The sequence below is a fragment of the Prionailurus viverrinus genome, chromosome D3, assembly GCF_022837055.1.
Source record: "Prionailurus viverrinus isolate Anna chromosome D3, UM_Priviv_1.0, whole genome shotgun sequence".
In the NCBI taxonomy this organism is placed as follows: Eukaryota; Metazoa; Chordata; class Mammalia; order Carnivora; family Felidae; genus Prionailurus; species Prionailurus viverrinus.
In genome coordinates, this window is record NC_062572.1 from 67,685,133 (window position 1) to 67,702,976 (window position 17,844).

General features: G+C 45.4%; 1 protein-coding gene across 1 annotated transcript in view; it reads right to left on the reverse strand.

Annotated features, from left to right (window-relative positions):
- Positions 1-12,973, reverse strand: part of PSTPIP2 (proline-serine-threonine phosphatase interacting protein 2) — an 80,333-nt gene extending 67,360 nt beyond the window's left edge. The window contains exon 1 of the mRNA XM_047827952.1: positions 12,808-12,973. Within this exon, the coding sequence (XP_047683908.1) occupies positions 12,808-12,840 (33 nt within the window). The 5' untranslated portion in view covers positions 12,841-12,973. The remainder of the gene's footprint in view (positions 1-12,807) is intronic.
- Positions 12,974-17,844: the final 4,871 nt, after the last annotated feature.

The following is a 17,844-nucleotide window of genomic DNA, read 5'->3' on the forward strand; positions in this document are numbered from 1 at the left end:
GTCTCTCACCATGTGGTCAGCACTTAGTGTGTGGACCTTGCTCTGTGCCCTTCCTTGGGCATAAGGCATCCAGTACAGCCAGAGCCCATCCTTGACAACAGCATTCTCCCAAGCACAAGATGACCCCTCCAGTCATAGTAGGACAGGCTCTTCAGAAGCCTAGAATAACACTTCTCACCAAAGGGAATGTGAAGACAGAGCGTCGGCTTGGATGAGTGTCAGCTCATTTGCTGAGTGTCTGCTACAAGCCAGGCACCATGTTAGATGTGGGGGAATATGGTTCTGAACAAGTCAGACACATCACATGGAGCTTATGGGCATGGGAATCAGACATTAAAGAGGTAGTTACAGTATTATGGATTATCTTATGGGCACAGGATGCCATAGGAACAGGCAGGTGGGGCAAGCAAATTGGCTAGTCAGAAACAATAATTCATCATTTGGCAACTGACCTAGAAGTGCCACAGTAGAGTAGGTGAGCAAGAGAAGGTAAGTGATACGTGCAGAGGGGCAGGCTAGTCTGGGGCTGGCAGACCTGTGTAGGCCATGGTCAGACTTTTACACTCTGAGTACCACAAGAGGCCACTGGAAGAATTCAAGCAGGGGAAGGATATGAACTCTTTATGTTTTGAGAGCTCTCTAAGTGACATAGGATCTGGAAAACAGTGGCTCCAACTCAAGAGAGCACTGAAGGAAAGCCCAGGATGACAGTTGTGCAGCAGTTGGGACAGAGGACAGAGGGCTCCAAAAAGGGGGTCTCCAGAGGAGGATGGGGGTATAGAGGGCTTTTAAAAAATACCTAGTATGCTGGAGAATTTTTTAAAAAGAGTCTCTGATTTTAATTTGCAGAAATAGAAATTCTAAGCCCATCTTAAAATCCATATGGAATCTCAAAGGACCCTGAATAGCTAAAACAACCTTGAAAAGGAAGAACAAAACTGAAGGACTCACACTTCTTGAATTCAAAACTTACTACAAAGCCACAGTAGCCAAAACAGTGTGGTACTGGCATTAAGACAGGCCCACAGAATAGAACAGAAATAAAGCTGTTCCTACAGGGTCAAATGACATTTGACAAGGGGGCCAAGACTATTCAATGGGAAAAGGATGGTCTTTTCAACAAACGGTACTGGGAAAACTGGATACCCACATGCAAAAAAATGAAGTTGGACACCTACTTAATACCAAATACAGAAAAATTAACTCAATAGGGATTAAGGACCTAAATGTAAGACCTAAAACAATAAAACTCTTAAAAGAAAACATAGGGCAAAAACTTCATGACACTGGATTTGGCAATGACTTCTTAGATAGGACACCAAAGGCACAGGTAACAAAAGAAAAAACAAATTGGACTTCATGAATATTTTAAAATTTTGTGCAGCAAAAGACACTAACAACAGAGTAAAAAGGCAACCCGCAGAATGGGAGAAAATATTTGCAACTTACATATCTGATAAAAATAAAAAGGTTAATATCCAGAAAATATACAGATAACAACAACAAAAGATAACCAAACAACCTGATTCAAAAGTGGGCAAAGGACTTAAATAGACATTTCTCCAAAGAAGATATACGAATGGCCAACAAGCCCATGAAAAGATGTTCCACGTCACTAACCATTAGGAAATTGCAAAATGAAACTACAGTATCACCTCATACCCTTAGGATGGCTACTATCAAAAAAACCAGAAAACAACAAGGTGTTGATGATGACGTTGGAAAACCGGAACCCTTCCACACTGCTGGTGGGAATGTAAAATGGTGCAGCTGCTGTTGCAAACATATGGCAGTTCTTCAAAAAATTAAAAATAGAGTTACCATATGATCTAGCAACTAAACCTCTGAGCACATACCCAAAAGAACTGAAAGCAGGGTCCTGAAGACATATTTGTACACCCGTGTTCATAGCAGCATTATTCACAAGAGCTGAAATGTGGAAGCGACCCAAGTGTCCATCTACAGGTGAACAGGTAAGCAACATGTGCTATACACACACAATGGAATGTACGTTAATATGTATTACAATGTTAGGAAATTAAGATAATATATAATATAATATAATATAATATAATATAATATAATATAATATAATATAATATAATATAAGTTGGGAAATTCTGACACAGGTCACAACATGGAGAAACTTTGAGGACATTATGCTAAGCAAAATAAGCCAGTCATAAAAAGACGAATCCTGTATGATTCCATTTATATGAGGCACTTAGAACAGTCAAAATCATAGAGACAGAAATGTGATAGTTGCCAGGGGCTGGGGTAAGGGAGAATGGGGAGTTATTGTTTGATGGATATAGGCTTTCAGTTCCACAGAGCGAAAAGAGTTCTGGAGATGGATGGCGGTGATGATTGCACAACACGATGAACATATTTAACACCACTGAACTAAGATGTTCACTAAGATGATTAAGAGGGTAAATTTTAAGTGATAGGTATTTTGCCACAATAAAAAATATACATACTATCAGACTTAAAAAATGAAAAGGGAACTAGTTAAATACGGAATTCAGTTGCATGGCCCTGAATATTACATATATGTAAGTGTGCGTAGGGGCGAAGAGCAGTGGATACCTTTTTTTTTTTTAATCAAGTAGGTTAGACTTCCGTGTTCACTTCTTCTTCACATGTTAAACATTTATTGAGCATATACTCTGTTCTCAGAACTGTGTCAAGCTCTAAGGACATAGAGGTAAATGAGACAAAAGGCGACAATAGCCTTGTAAAGAAGACAGGCAAAGAAAGTGATGACTAAATACTGAGTGATAAGTACTGTTAGAAATATGCAATAGGCTGGAGCACCTGGCTGGCTCAGTTGGAAGAGCACCTGACTCTTGATCTTTGGGTCATGAGTTCAAGCCCCACGTTGGGTTTAGAGATTACTTAAATAAATAAAATTAAAAGAAAGAAAAGAAATACAACGGGCTTTCAGAAACTCTCTTAACCAAGACCTAGAAGCAGGAGCAGAAGTCAATGCAAAAGCCTGGGGACAGGGCCAAGGGAACACTGCCCCACCCACCTTGGGGTATAGCAAGTAGTTTTGTGTGGCTGTGGTTCAAAGTGTGAATTTTGTGGGTGTGAGGCAGGGGTCAGCTTTCCGCTGGCCTTACACCTTTTCTTGTTCTTTTTTTTTTTTCTCTTTCTCTGCTAAAATATAGTTGTGAAAACGGTTATGATATTGAGGCAGGTGGGAATTTTAGTGTCATTTTTGGAGGTTTATAAAAGTACTTGAAACTGTAATCAATGGCCATAAACAATAATGTGTGTAAAAAATGAATAGTCATCTGTGAAAAAAATATTTAAGATCATCACAGCATTTTTTTTTAAGAATAGTGGGTATTTAATATCTAAGAATACTCTTCTGTTCAACTTTCAAAAATAGTTACCTGTGATCATTTCTGTTTAAAAAAGAAGTCTTCGGGGTGCCTGGGTGGCTCAGTCAGTTGAGTGGCTAACTCTTGATTTCAACTCAGGTCATGATCTCACAGTTCATGAGTTCAAGCCCGACACGGGGCTCCACACTAGGGGCGTGGAGCCTGCTTGGGATTTTCTCTCTCTCTCTTTCTCTCTCTCTCTCTTTCTCTCTCAAAACAAATAAATAAACTTAAAAGAAAAAAAAGAAGAAGCCAGTTTCTAATCCACAAATGCAATCCAGTGTGACCTGGTCAATGCTAATGAAACAGCCATATTTGAACAGTGAGTTTTAAGGTTATATAATAGTTTCCAAAGACAGAGAATAATGAATGTTATGGATTGCACTGTGGCTTAAGATTGCCCTCTGCTGCTCTGAGCCTCCCTGAACATACAAATAGTACAAAGAATTTAAGACAAGGGCATTAGGGTCCACTGGAGAAAAGCTTTTCTATTCTCATGAAGAACAAACATCTATTAGATATGTCAAAATCTCCTATTGACCCTTGGCTAACCTTCAGCCCAAAATGCAAACAGCCGATTCCAGAAAGTAGGTTTAAACAAATAAGCCACCAGTCTACTATATCTTTGAGAAGTCTGATTTTCCTACTTAGCTCACACATGTGTTATTTGGGAAATAGGAACCCCACGACTCTGAGACAGGTGACGAAGCCCTTGTTTTGAGAGGCTGTAAGACTCACAGCAGCTATTGGACACTGGTATTGAAAATACCATGTATTGGGGCGCCTGGGTGGCTCAGTCGGTTAAGCGTCCAACTTCGGCTCAGGTCATGATCTCGCGGTCCGTGAGTTCGAGCCCCGCGTCGGGCTCTGTGCTGACAGCTCAGAGCCCGGAGCCTGTTTCAGATTCTGTGTCTCCCTCTCTCTGACCCTCCCCCGTTCATGGTCTGTCTCTCTCTGTCTCAAAAATAAACGTTAAAAACAAATTTTTTTAAAAGAAAATACCATGTATTCTATTGCCTGACTTTTCTAGAGTGAGCTGTATGGTTCTGCCATCTTCATGGATTTTCACAATATATGATTTAGGGGTGCTTGGGTGGCACAGTCAGTTAAGCACCCGACTCTTAATATCTGCTCAGGTCATGATCTCACGGTCGTGAGATACAGCCCGGCATGGACTCCATGCTGAGTATGGAGCCTGCTTAGGATTCTCTCTCTCCCTCTTTCTGCCCCTCCACCCCTCCCAAAATAAATAAACATTTAAAATTAATTAATTACTTAATTAACTTAAAGCATCCTTGTTTATTTAATTAGAAATTTTTAATGGTTTGATTGATTGATTGACTGATTGATAAAGTAGGCTCCCTGCCTAGCATGGAACCCAACATGAGGCTTGAATTCATGACCCTGAGATCAAGACCTGAGCTAAGGTCAAGAGTCAGACACTTAACCAATTGAGCCACCCAGGTGCCCCTTTAATAGTTTCAAATTTTAAAAAATTACAACTAAGCCTGAGTGGCTTAGTAGGTTAAGCGTCTGACTTTGGCTCAGGTCATGATCTCAGAGTTTGTGAGTTTGAGTCTCATGTCAGGCGCTGTGCTGTCAGCTCAGAGCCTAGAGCCTACTTCCGATTTTGTGTCTCCTTCTGTCTCTGCCTTCCCTTGCTCTCTCTCTCTCTCCAAAACAAATTAACATTAAAAAAAAATGCAACTCTAAAGCTAACCAACAACTCCTCTTATCGAAATCTCCTTTTTGTTAAAATAGGAGATTTGTAGCACAGGTAAAGAAAAAACAATGTCAGCCACTTCTACTCAGGATGAGGTTTTCATTAATACTGAAATGTAGATGATATTTATTCTGTAATAAAATATGTATAAAGCTTAACATTCTGGGGCCACCTGGGTGGCTCAGTCAGCTGAGCGTCCGACTCTTGATTTCAGCTCAGGTCATGATCCCATGATAGAGCCCTGCACTGGGCTCCACACTGAGCATGGAACCTGCTTAAGATTCTCTCTCTCTTCCTCTCCCCCACTCACACGCTCTCTCTCTCTCTCCCTAAAGTAAAAATAAAATAATAAAATATAAAATAAAAACTGGACATTCTGATTACATTTAGGAAGTAGTAAATGATAAATACAAAAATTAAGTACAAAATTATCAAGTAGTCGTACAGATAGTGGTTATTCTAAATTTTAGATATAATCATTATTTTGCTTTGACTAGATGATGAAATCTATAGCTATTTCACCAGAAAAATCCATAAATGAGCATGCATCATACACATTTATACCAAGTTTTGAATACACCAAATCTTTTTTCCTTTAGAATACATTTTTTAATGTTTATTTATTTATTCTTGGATGGGGAGGGGCAGAAAGAGTGGGAGACAAAGAATCCCAAGCAGGCTCTTCACTGTCAGAGTAGAGCACAATGTGGGACTCAAACCTACTTACCAACTGTGAGTTCATGACCTGATCCGAAATCAAGAGTTGGATGCCTAACCGACTGAGCCACCCAGGAGACCCACTTTAGAATACATTTTAACTATATGTTCTTATCTATACACGTGTTATATTTTTAGGCCTTTGCATAATGGGTATCTGATAGACCAACCTCTGAACTCTGCATTCACTATGTAAGTCTGGTCTGTGAAAAAACTTGCTTATTTGTGGAAAAAACAATTTTTAATAAAAAATAAAACAAACAAAACCCCTGATATGCTTGAGCATTAAAAAAAAAAGTCTCTGATAAAGTTGAATAATGCAAACAAAAAACAAAAACAAAAAAACAAACAAACAAAAAAGTCCAGGAAAAGCATGAATGGAGATGTAATCATAGTATACAATTTATTTTTAAGTAAACAACCTTTTTATGCTGACAACCTAAATAGTGATTATTGATTTCAAAACAGTGATATTTATTTTCAGTGGTTCAGGAGAAAATATATCTATTAAGAGAAAGAAAGAGAGACAAGCAGATGGGGTTTAAAACTGGAGAATCTGGAGTGCCTGGGTGGCTGAGTCAGTTGAGCATCTGACTTTTGATTTGGGCTCAGGTCATGATCCCAGGGTTGTGGGACTGAGTCCTTTTTGGGCTCTACACTGAGCATGAAGCCTGCTTGGGATTCTCTCCCCCCGCCCCCACCTCTCTCTCTCTCTCTCTCTCTCTCTCTCTCTCTCTCTCTCTCTCTCTTCCTCTGTCCCTCTCTTGCTCACACATGCGTTCTCTCTGTCAAAAATAAATACATTTAAAAAAAAACAAAAAAATTAAAAAGACTGGAGAATCTGAGTGAAGAGTATATGTGAATTCTTTATACTCTCGAGATTTCTGTAACTTTAAAATTGTTTCTAGGGGCGCCTGGGTGGGATCCTCTCTTTCCTTCTCTCTGTGCCCCTCTCCCCCTCTCAAAATAAATACACTTAAAAATTTGTTTCTAAATAAAAAGTTAAAATTAGTGATATAATTTTACAGGGAAATAGAGGTGATGACATAAGAAGGCTAAATCCTTGATTAGAGCGGTAAGTCAATAGATAATTTTAGAGCCCTTCTGTCAAGAAAAAGCTGTATAAACATATTATTTTGTAAAGCGGTGACAAGTTTCTGCACAATGATGTTGAGAAAAGCTGTAATTTTTTATTTTCCTTTAAGAGAGGTCCCGTGCCTCTCATTAAATTTTTAAGAAGATAGGGGCGCCTGGGTGGCTCAGTCGGTTGAGCATCTGACTTCAGCTCAGGTCATGATCTCGCGGTCTGTGAGTTCGAGCCCCACATTGGGCTCTGTGCTGACAGCTCAGAGCCTGGAGCCTGCTTCGGATTCTGTGCCTCCCCCTCTCTCTGCCCCTCCCCTGCTCATGCGCGCGCACGTGCGCGCGCGCGCGAGCGCTCTCTCTGTGTCAAAAATAAACATTAAAAAATTTTGTTTTAATTTTTTTAAGAAGATAAAACAAGAAAAAAGGATTTTGATAATTATTTTAAAGATAGATCCCACTGGCTGCTCTAAGAAGAATGAATTCAAGAAGGGTAATTGTCAATAACTTTACCTTGCCTTTTGCCACTAGGCAAAACAATAGAAAATAGCCCTGTGGTATGTTTCTAGAGACAGGTTCCCAAGAGAGAGTATTAAAGACATAAAGCAGCACCCTGAACATTGTAGAAACTAGCACATGGAGTCCACATGAAGGGTCTATGTGATAACCTGGTTTTTCTGCTTATTTAAGAAAAAAAAAGGGAGTGCCTGGGTGGCTCAGTCAGTTGGGCATCCGACTTTGGCTCAGGTCATGATCTCATGGTCTGTGAGTTCAAGCCCCGCATCAGGCTCTGTGCTGACAGCTCAGAGCCTAGAGCCTGCTTTGAAGTCTGTGTCTCCCTCTCTCTCTGCCCCTCCCCGGCTCATGCTCTGTCTCTCTCTATCTCTCAAAAATAAATAAACATTGGGGTGCCTGGGTGACTCAGTCGGTTAAGAGCCCAACTTTAGTTCAGGTCATGATCTAGCAGTCCGTGAGTTCAAGCCCCGCATCAGGCTCTGTGCTGACAGCTCAGAGCTTAGAGCCTGCTTTGGATTCTGTGTCTCCCTCTCTCTCTACCCCTCCCCTGCTCATGCTCTGTCTCTCTGTGTCTCTCAAAATTAAATAAACCTTGAAAAAAAATTTTTTTTAATAAAAAAAAAGAAAAAAAAGCAGCTTCCCATAGTGATGTAGGTCACCGTACAGAGAAAAGTCACTGAGCAAAGCCCAATATGGCACCTGCCCACGTTCCAGTAAGGCCCCAGAATGACAAGATTCCACACTGGCCGAAGATCTGGAGCAGAGGGACAGCCTGGGTCCACAGTAAGACAATGAGCAAATTCAAACAGCCCTAAGACTTCCCCTGGTCACTCTGCAGGCAGAACAGCAAGCCCCCACCTACTGCGGGTGCAGGAGGTCACAGAGGAGGGCTGGGACAGAGACTAGGAAGCTGGTCTAGACCAAGAGCTTTGAGAAGCAGAAAGCCCTGGTCAAAATAAGGATGTAGACAATGTACAGAGGTAGGTTGGGCCTCACACCCAAGTGAGGAGCATGAGAATCTCCTAGGTTGGGAGGACTTCTACCTCTGCTGGAACAGGTTCGATATCACATGTGCCTATCCACATCTGGAAGACACTGTCTGACCGTGTCAAAGACTGGGATTTTTCCTCTACTGTGTCCTAGCTGCTTCCCTGGAGTTCTGGAATCCACATCCATGGTCACTCTTATTCTGACAAGGTAGTATTTACATTAACGTGATAAATTACGCAGCACTGCTTAACCATGCAGCCACAGACCAGGTACGCACAGGGAAGAGTGGGAAAGAAACAACCCCCCTGGGTGCTTCACATCAGGCAAACTCAGTTGGGGACCATTATTTTTTTTTTTTTTTTAGTGTTTTATTTATTTTTGAGAGAGAGAGCATATGCAAGTGAGGGAGAGGCAGCACAGAGAGGGGGACAGAGGATCAGAAGCAGGCTCTGTGCTGACAGCAGCAAACCTGACGTGGGGCTCAAACTCGCTAGCCGTGAGATTATGACCTGAGCCTAAGTCAGCACTCAACCAACTGAGCCACCCAGGGCCCCTTGGGACCGTCCCATTTTTAAAGAGCACCGAGTAGGGGCGCCTGGGTGGCTCAGTCGGTTAAGCTCTGACTGCTGTCTCTCCCTCTCTCTGCTCCTTCCTGCTCACATTCCCTCTTTCTCCAAATAAATTAACTTAAAAAAATGTTTTGAAAAATTAGTAAAGAACACTGAGTACTCTCTTTCAAACAGATCCATGGAAAGTATTTCCATGGGTCATTTGAGTAAGATTACATACAAAGTATGTACTGACTCATACCTTTTCTGGAACACCTACTTAATTTGACCACAGGCCTTTCCACTTCTATGGAACATTTCTCTCTTGGGCGTGTGACAGCCCTTTCCTGGTTGTGTCCCTACATCCCTGTCTTTATTTCTCTGTCCTTTCTCCTCTTCTGCCTAAACAAAGGTATTCTTCAAGAGTGCCTCCTTGGGAACTTCCTGTCTTTTCATTCTTTCTCCTCAAGTGACTGTCAACTGTCTTTAATTGTCACCTCTGTGCTGCCTTTAATTGTCACCTCTGTGCTGATAGTAGTAACAGCTGACAATCACAGGTACTCACCTGGCACTGTGCTAATCTCGGTACTAAACTCTGATGGGGTAGCCGCTATTAATATCTCATTTTTATGGGACTGAGGAAGGAAAACTGAGGCTTGGTGGCGGGGCGGGAGGAGGGAGGTTGAAGTAACCTGCCACCTAAAGTCGCACACGGCTGGTAAGGGGCGCGACGGGGATTCGAACCCGGCCAGTCCACCTCAGAGCCTCCACTGGTAACCAATGCCTTTCTGTACTTCATGCTGTTCTCTGTATTCTCTCACCTGGACAGCTCACAAGGGGCCAGGGCCATCTCCTCCAGACCAGCTCCTCGAACCCAGAATGCCAACCAACGGTCTACTACCACAGCACCCTGCAGGTGCCCATTGTCAGCCCGTTGACCACCAGACATCAGAGAACACTCACTGCCGTGTTTGCACTGGTTACTGAAACAAAATAGCTCCAAACCCTGCTGCCTCACACATCTGTCCCCTTTCCAGGACCCTCCCCCTCCCAACACCTCCCCATACCCACCAGTCCTGGCATGGTGCTGGGGGGGTGTGGGGGCAAGGGCTGGGTTGGCTGCTGGCCTTGGTCCTCACCATTGCTACCCCTGTGGTTAAATATTGTTAATATTGGCTCTGCCTCTTCCTCCTCCTCCTCCCTCTCTCCCCACAAACCAGTTCCTCCTCCTGACTTCCTTATCTCTGGGCCCGCATCTCATTCTCCAGTTCATATTACATGGAGCCTCCTCTGAGCCCTCCTTCCCTTTCCCCTAATGCTCACCTTCAATGGTTGCCTTGCCCTGTGGCTTTGACATCTTCTTCCCCTGCTACTCCTCCCTCATCTCCTCCTTTCTCCTCCGTATGGTCTCCACCCTAGACCCCCTGGCCCAGTTTCCGTGGCCCCTGCTGGACTCTTCTTACCTCCGCCCCTTCCTCCTCCACAAACTTGAAGCCAAAGCCTGCTCTCTGTACCTTGATTCCTCATGGGAATATACCTTCCAACCAAGGTAGTGGCCTTACTCTGCAAATGCCACCTCAATTAGAAATCCTTATACAGGGGCGCCTGGGTGGCTCAGTCGGTTGAGCATCCGGCTTCAGCTCAGGTCACGATCTCACGGTCCATGAGTTCGAGCCCCGCGTCGGGCTCTGAGCTGATGGCTCAGAGCCTGGAGCCTGCTTCTGATTCTGTGTCTCCCTCTCTCTCTGTCCCTCCCCCGTTCATGCTCTGTCTCTCTCTGTCTCAAAAATAAATAAAAACGTTAAAAAATAATTTAAAAAAAAAAGAAGAAGAAAAAAGAAATCCTTATACAGGAAAAGTATTTCATAAATATTTATTAAATTCAGTCACTGATACCCACTTGTGCTTCCAAAGTTTTCTACTGTATCTGATCACAACCTTCTCATTCTTGAAACATGAAAGTTATTCCCCTCTGTGCTAACCACAGCCTTGCCTCCTCTATGCCCTGAGTGGGTGGAGGCATCACACGAAGCCTCCAGCAGGTTCCTTTCTGCTCCTTTGCCCCCAGGCCTAGCCAACAATCCCGTCTGCCTGATTCCTGAGCATTCACAGGTAAGGCAGCATTCAATGCTGAAGGCTCAGCTGATGGTAACACCCAGGACCTACCCTCCAGGAGCTCATGATTGGAGCAGGGGGAGAAAGATATTCACACAGAGGGTCAAATGATGACCCACCATCTACTTTTGGGAGTACCAAAGGATCCATGCAGACAGCAATGCTGGGACAATCTTGCTGGGCCCCAGCCTCACTGAGGCACTCACAGAGCATTTGGTCCGTGCAGAGGCCTACTCCACTATTTAACAGCTCTAGCAGCTTGGGATTGTTGGTTAACAATCTGACACTCGGTTTTCTCATCTGTAAAATGAGATAGGAAGCAAGCTACCTCACAGGGTAGTTGTGAGGCTGAAATGAGTAGTGTGTATAAAGCATTTAGAACAGGTGTTCGTTGGTGCACAGTAATGTCAGCTATTATTGTTTCTATTATTTGACACAAAGTATACAGAAAATTAGAGGTAAAAGATACCTTTGCAAACTATCTCAGGATCTCAGATACCTTCCCAAAGTATAAGGCCAGAGGAGGGGGGAAGGTATAAACAGAGGGTTCTTTCCCCGCTGACCTTTACCCAACCCAGAGCTCATTTCTGCCCCTGGCCCTAACCACTCCGGCAAGTATTTATCGGCAAGTATTTATCGGTGGGGTGGTGGCGTGGAGCCCTGTGAGGACAGAGGCTGCGGCTGTCACCCAGTCCCAGGCCCCTTGGGCGATACAGATGCACTTACTCAGTCATCAACTATTTGCTGAGCACCCACCCCGCATCAGCTGTGTAAGGGGCACCGGCCCTGAAAACTGCACAGTAGCTGTCCCAAGAGGCTCATGCGCTTGCAGTCTCCCCAGTTCAAAACCACAGGCTGACAAATGCTACAAAGGAACAGAATGGTGACATGTGAACTAGTGATAGGGCCTGTTGGGCACAATCAGGAAAGGCCTCCCTGAGGAGGTGACATTTGGGCTGAGATATGACGACTGGTGTCACACTGTGAGGTGGGGGAAGGCAGACTCTCTGCCCTACTTTTTTTTCCCCACAGTGACAATACCTGCTATGGGACCTGCAGGGGGGCAGTGCCCCAGGGGAACTTCAAAAACTTCAGGAAGGTGGGGGGGGTGGGGAGCAATGGAGGCACGCAGGGTCCGAAGTAAGGAGTCGGGAGGTGTGCTGGCCTAAAAGGATGAGGGCAGTTCCTCTGAAAGAGGGCTTACAGGCCCTTGAGGGGTCCCTGAGGAGTGACAGGACTGAGGGAAGAGGACCAGACGGAGGAAGGGAGACAGGCAGCCCTTGGACGCCGCCAGCAGCTCTGGGCAAAGACCTGGGGAGGGGGCTCCGGGGAGGGGGCTCCGGGAACAGGGCAAAGCCTCTGCGGGGAAGGGCGGGCGCCGACTGGGCCCGGACGGACCTGGAGACGACGACGATCCCGGGGCGGGGGGGGGGGGGGGGGGGGGGGGGGGGGGCCTGCAGCGGTCAGCTCGCGAAGCTCACCCAGGTCCGCCCCAGACCCGCGCCTGGCACAGCCTCGGGGGCACCGGCCGCTCTCCCCGGCCGCGCCACTCCTCGCCGGGGTCTCCGGATCCTCGGCTGTGAGACTCGGGGCCCCGTGCCGCTGGGGCCCGGGGGGCAGAGGCGCCGGGGACTCCACCCGGGCGACTCGAGGGCGCCGGCGGGCTGGGGGCGGGGCAGAGAGGGGACACGGCAGCGGGACAGGTCCCCAGGCGGCGCCGACTTACCCAGAAGTTCGCCTTGAACAGTGCGCCCGTCATGGCCAGCGCGCGTCGCAGGGGGCCGAGTGGAGCGGGGAGACAGGCAGGCGCGGGGAGGCCGGAGGGTGGCAGCCTGCGGTGGGGCGGCCCAGCTGGAGAGTCTCCGGGCCGCGGGGAGGCCGCCCCGGGTCCTAAACCACGCCCGACCGCACCCGCCCAGGACACACTCCTCCTCCTCCTCCTCCGCCGCCGCCGCCGCCGCCACCACCCCACCACCGCCACCACCTCCTCCGCCTCGCGGTCACTAGTGTTCAGCGCCCACGCGCGCGCCCGGGTAGAGCCCCGCCACGTCCCGCAGCCGGCAATCTGGGAGCCGGGAATTGTCCCCTCATGCAGGAAGACTTCAAGGATTGCAAGGAACTGGTCCGGCCGCCTTGCCGAATTCGGCTCCCTTCCCGCCGACGTGCTCCCTCCTCCCCCAATAGAATTCCTCCCGGAGAAATCTTGGCCCGGCAGGATGCTGGATAGAGGTCTCGGGGACCTGATCGGAGTGTGGTCTCGGGACCGGTGTCAGCTCCGCAGAGCTCGAGGACTGACAATGCTAGCGGTCACGTGAGGTGCAAACGCTTCAGGGAGTCCTGAGTACATTCCAGATGCACCTGCTACAGATCAGCCCCTGGACAGGTTTTAGTTTAAAAGTCAAGAAAGGTCATTGATGCTGTCAGCCCTTGATTCTTAGCGGGGCCCTTTCAACGCCTCCAAGAGCTTAGCTCCTCTCCGACCTCCTCCTCATTCTCAAGACCCAAGACCCTTTTCCAGCAAGCCCACTCCAGCAGCAGCCCAGAGCCTCCTTCCTCTCCATGCACTCTCCCTCCCTAAGGACACTCCATAACCCCAGGACAAGTCAGACCTATCTCTCCTTGGTAGTAATATGGCGCTTTGGAACAAAGCATGATGCTTTGCATGATGCTACAGGCCTTGAGCCAAAATTGTGGCAGACAGAGAGGCTTGAAAGTCTTGCCCAAGATCCCAGGGTATTAAACAGGTGAAGAACTGGGTTGAGTTCTACACTTCTAAACAGGGCCAAGGTCAAAGAGAGATGTCACTCCTGGAGCAAATCCACCCTGGGCAAAGAGTAGGTGCTCAAGGAGGGGAAGATGAAGGTCAAGGGTACCAAGACCAAGTGCTGATGACCACCTATAACCACAGGCCTGAAAAGGCAAGCATTTGCCTCTCGAGCAGGTTCTACCTCTGTCCAGACACAGTGAAAGGGCAATTCTGGGAGGATTTGAAGGACGGCTAAAAGGTTCTGCCTGGTAATACCACCCGGGTTCCACTGTAATGAAATTCCACCAGCAGAGTTACCTACAATAGAAAGACGAAAAGATTGCCTCCAGCTCTGGGTCACTCTAAGGCCATGCATCCATTCATCCGGTTGTTCATCTCTTTGGAAAGCAGTGAGGTTAGAAGGAAGGGGAGTCTGGCAACACCATCAGGAGACAGGAGAGGCCTCAGTGGACACCAGGAGGAAGGCTAAACTGCAGGAGAGGTAAGAAATAGCACCCACTGGGGAGATGAAAGAGGCTGAAGAAAGATAGCACCAAGATGCTTCCTGGAAGTTTTTAATATTTTGGAGCAGATACTTTATTATGTGTTTATTTATTTACTTCGAGAGAGAGAGAGCGTGCACAAGCAGGGGAGAGGGACAGAGGGAGAGAGAGAATCTAAAGTAGGCTCTACACTCAGCACCAAGCCCCATGCAGGGCTCTATCCCACCACTGTGAGATCATGAACTGACCTGAAATTAAGTTGGTTGCTCAACTGACCAAGCCACTCAGGCGCCCCAGGGCAGATATTTTGGACATAATTCTACTTGTCTAAGTTTTTACTTTTAATGCATGTACTTTTTAAGTCTTAGAAAGTCTTCCAAACTGTCATGGTGCATAATGCTTGAGTTTCACCACCTAGATTCCAAAGATCCCTGAATTTTAACTCTCTTCTACCACCTGGTGGCAGGATTGAAAATTGCAAATGCTTCACACTGACGGAAAATACAGTAAAACCGTGGGTTGCCAGTAACTTGTTCTGCTAGTGTTGCCCAAGAGAAGCAAACATTTCTAATAAATTTTAACTTGATAAATGAGTGATGTCTTCAATATGAGTGGTATGTGATGCCAAACCACATTATTATAACTCTCTCTCTCTCTCTACAGGATTGCGGGTGATAGTCTCCCATGCTCAGATGCTCAGTCTCAGCCCGCGGTGTGTGGCAGAAATAGGTGATTTTTCAGAATGTTGGAAAGTGCCCACAATTGACACTAGTGTATTTTTTAATCACTTCAAAGCACCTATTAACAGTCCTTTGGTTTTCCATACAAGAATAAGCTTAGGAATGCTTTGCTTCATTCTAGGTTTAGGCTGCCTGCAGATACAGACCCTTTCCTCTGCTGCCTTATTGCCAATTACATTAAATATAATATAAGACAAGAATTTATTAATAATGTACTGTAGTCAACATCCGTGCAAGTGTATACAATGGCCCCCATGCAGAAGAAGATTCCATGGAGCCAATAGGTAGTAGTAATTCTGTTAGTGATAGTGAAAGTTATCCTACACAGTAACCCTCCTCTCCCTTGTCTCCCTCACACCAGCCATGAAGATTTTCAAAGGTAAATGCAGGTTAATTTGTTTATTTGTCTTTATATTTTATATGTATTATTTTTTATTTATCACAAAATCATCTGCATTTCCATTGTTTCTTAATGGAAAATTTCTTAATGGGAAATTTATAAGTGCTTTGGAATACAAGCATGTTTCTGGAATGAATTATGCTTGCAAACCAAGGATTTACTGTATTACTCATTCATTCCTCAAACTTATTAAAGTCATCTCCTGGACAAGGTGTTGTGAGTAAAAAGACAAGTAAAATGTGTACTATATCTAAGGGTCTATAACCAATTGGAGAGATTTTACTGACAAAGTTAAATAATATTGCTATAGCAATTTTGAAATGAAATGATCAACACTTAAAAAATAAATGATCATTACTTTTAAGATAGCTGCTGTTAATATTTTGGCATAATCTCTTCCAATAATACACATTTGTTATACATAAAATTTTGAATCTTGCTTTTTAACTTAACATTTCAGAAGTACTTTCTAAAGTCATTAAATGCATTTTTCCTAACAAAAAGTTTGATAGTACACAGTAGTGGCCAAATAGACTCTTGCACGTAAAACTGGAAAATCCTTGTGAAGAGAATTTGATCATGTCACCAAAATTTAAAATGCATTTATATCTTGGGGCACCTGGGTGGCTCTCTCTCAAAAATAAATAAGCTTTTAAAAGACAAAAAACAGGGGTGCCTGAGTGGCTCAGTTGGTTAGGCATCTGACTTTGGCTCAGGTCATGATCTCACAGTTTTTGCGTTTGAGCCCCGCATCGGGCTCTGTGCTGACAACTCAGAGCCTGGAGCCTGCTTTGGATTCTGTGTCTCCTTCTCTCTCTGTCCCTCCCCTGCTCCCACTCTGTCTATCTCTCTCTCAAAAATAAATAAACATTAAAAAAAATTAAAACACTGCTTTCTTCGCGTCTCTCCTCTCCTCACAAAGCTACCAAGTTTCCCTATTGCCCATTGTAATGAAGTCCCAAACACCTCTGCCTGACTTTCAAGAAATTCCTGGCTTTGCTCTGCTCTGACCTTTCTGATCTCCTTGCCCAGATTCCTGCCCTCCCCCCAACCAACCCAAGGCCATCAGCTCTTCCCAGTCTTGCCACGCCATCTTTGCTCACACTTTACCAGCCACCTGCTACTGTTCCTCCTGCTAAAGTTCCACGACATCAAAAACAAATAAAATAAAATAAATAAAAATAAAGTTCCACGACATCACACTTCCCCAATTTCTCCAGCCCTTGTTGTCTTCTCACTTCTTGAATCTCTGGAACTCGTCACCCATATCACACACGTAAGCCCTTAATCATGTATTACTTATATCCTTATGTTCTCTAATTTCTGTTCCTTTTGGATATCTTACCTCCCAAGAAGATTGCAAAGCACCTCAAGGTAAGACTGATATTCTCTTGGGCTCCTGGGTGACTCGGTCAGTTAAGCATCTGACTTCAGCTCAGGTCATGATCTCATGGTTCGTGAGTTCGAGTCTTACATCGGGTGAGCTCAAGCCCCACTTCAGGTGACCTTCTGCCCTGCTTTGGGTGAGCCCTGTTTCTCTCCCTCTCTCTTTCCCTCTCTCTCTCCCTCTCACATTCTCCCTCTCTCTGCCCCTTGTGGGATTCTCTCTCTCTCCCTGTCTCTTCCCCTCACTCACTTGCACTCTCTCTCTCTCTCTCTCTCTCTCTCTCTCTCTCTCTGTGTCATTGTCATTAGACAATGATGGACCCAGCCAGGGGATTCAATGAACTCTCTCTGATCATCAGCACTATCAATTTTTCTTTCAGTTCCCATAGTCTGTTCCCTCCATTCCAAGAAGCAGGGGGAAAACCTGGTGGGAGTACTGGCCAAGTAGCTAAAGCCAGATGGGATCCCTGGACCAGAACCTGGCCAAGCAGCAGCCAGGGTCTGAAAGCACCAGAGGGCAGGATTAAGCTGTATTATTAGGTCTGCCAAGTCAATGTCAAGATAAGTGGCTGGATTTCTGTCACTTAGGTTGGAAGCTGAGTAGATTGAGGAAAGGACAGGAATCGAATACAAGGGACAAACATCCAGGAGGAGCCTGAAGTGACCAAGGGCTAGTTGCATGGTGGGTGAGGAGCTCTGTCTGGCCTGCATCAAAGCAAGGGCTGGCTGGCTGGATACCATCACGATTTGAATTTTCATAAGGTAATGGGAGTGAAGTAAGGGACTCAAAGGGCCTGTTCCTCATAAAGGAGTGTAAAGATGGGAAAATTTTGGTATCTATTGTCACAGAGGACAACCAACTGCACATAGGGGCTTGTGTTTCCATCAAAAGCCACCATTAAGAGAGTGAAAGCCAAGCCACAGAACAGAACAAATTGATAGCACATTTGTCCAAAAAGGATTTATATCCAGTATCTATATAAGAACT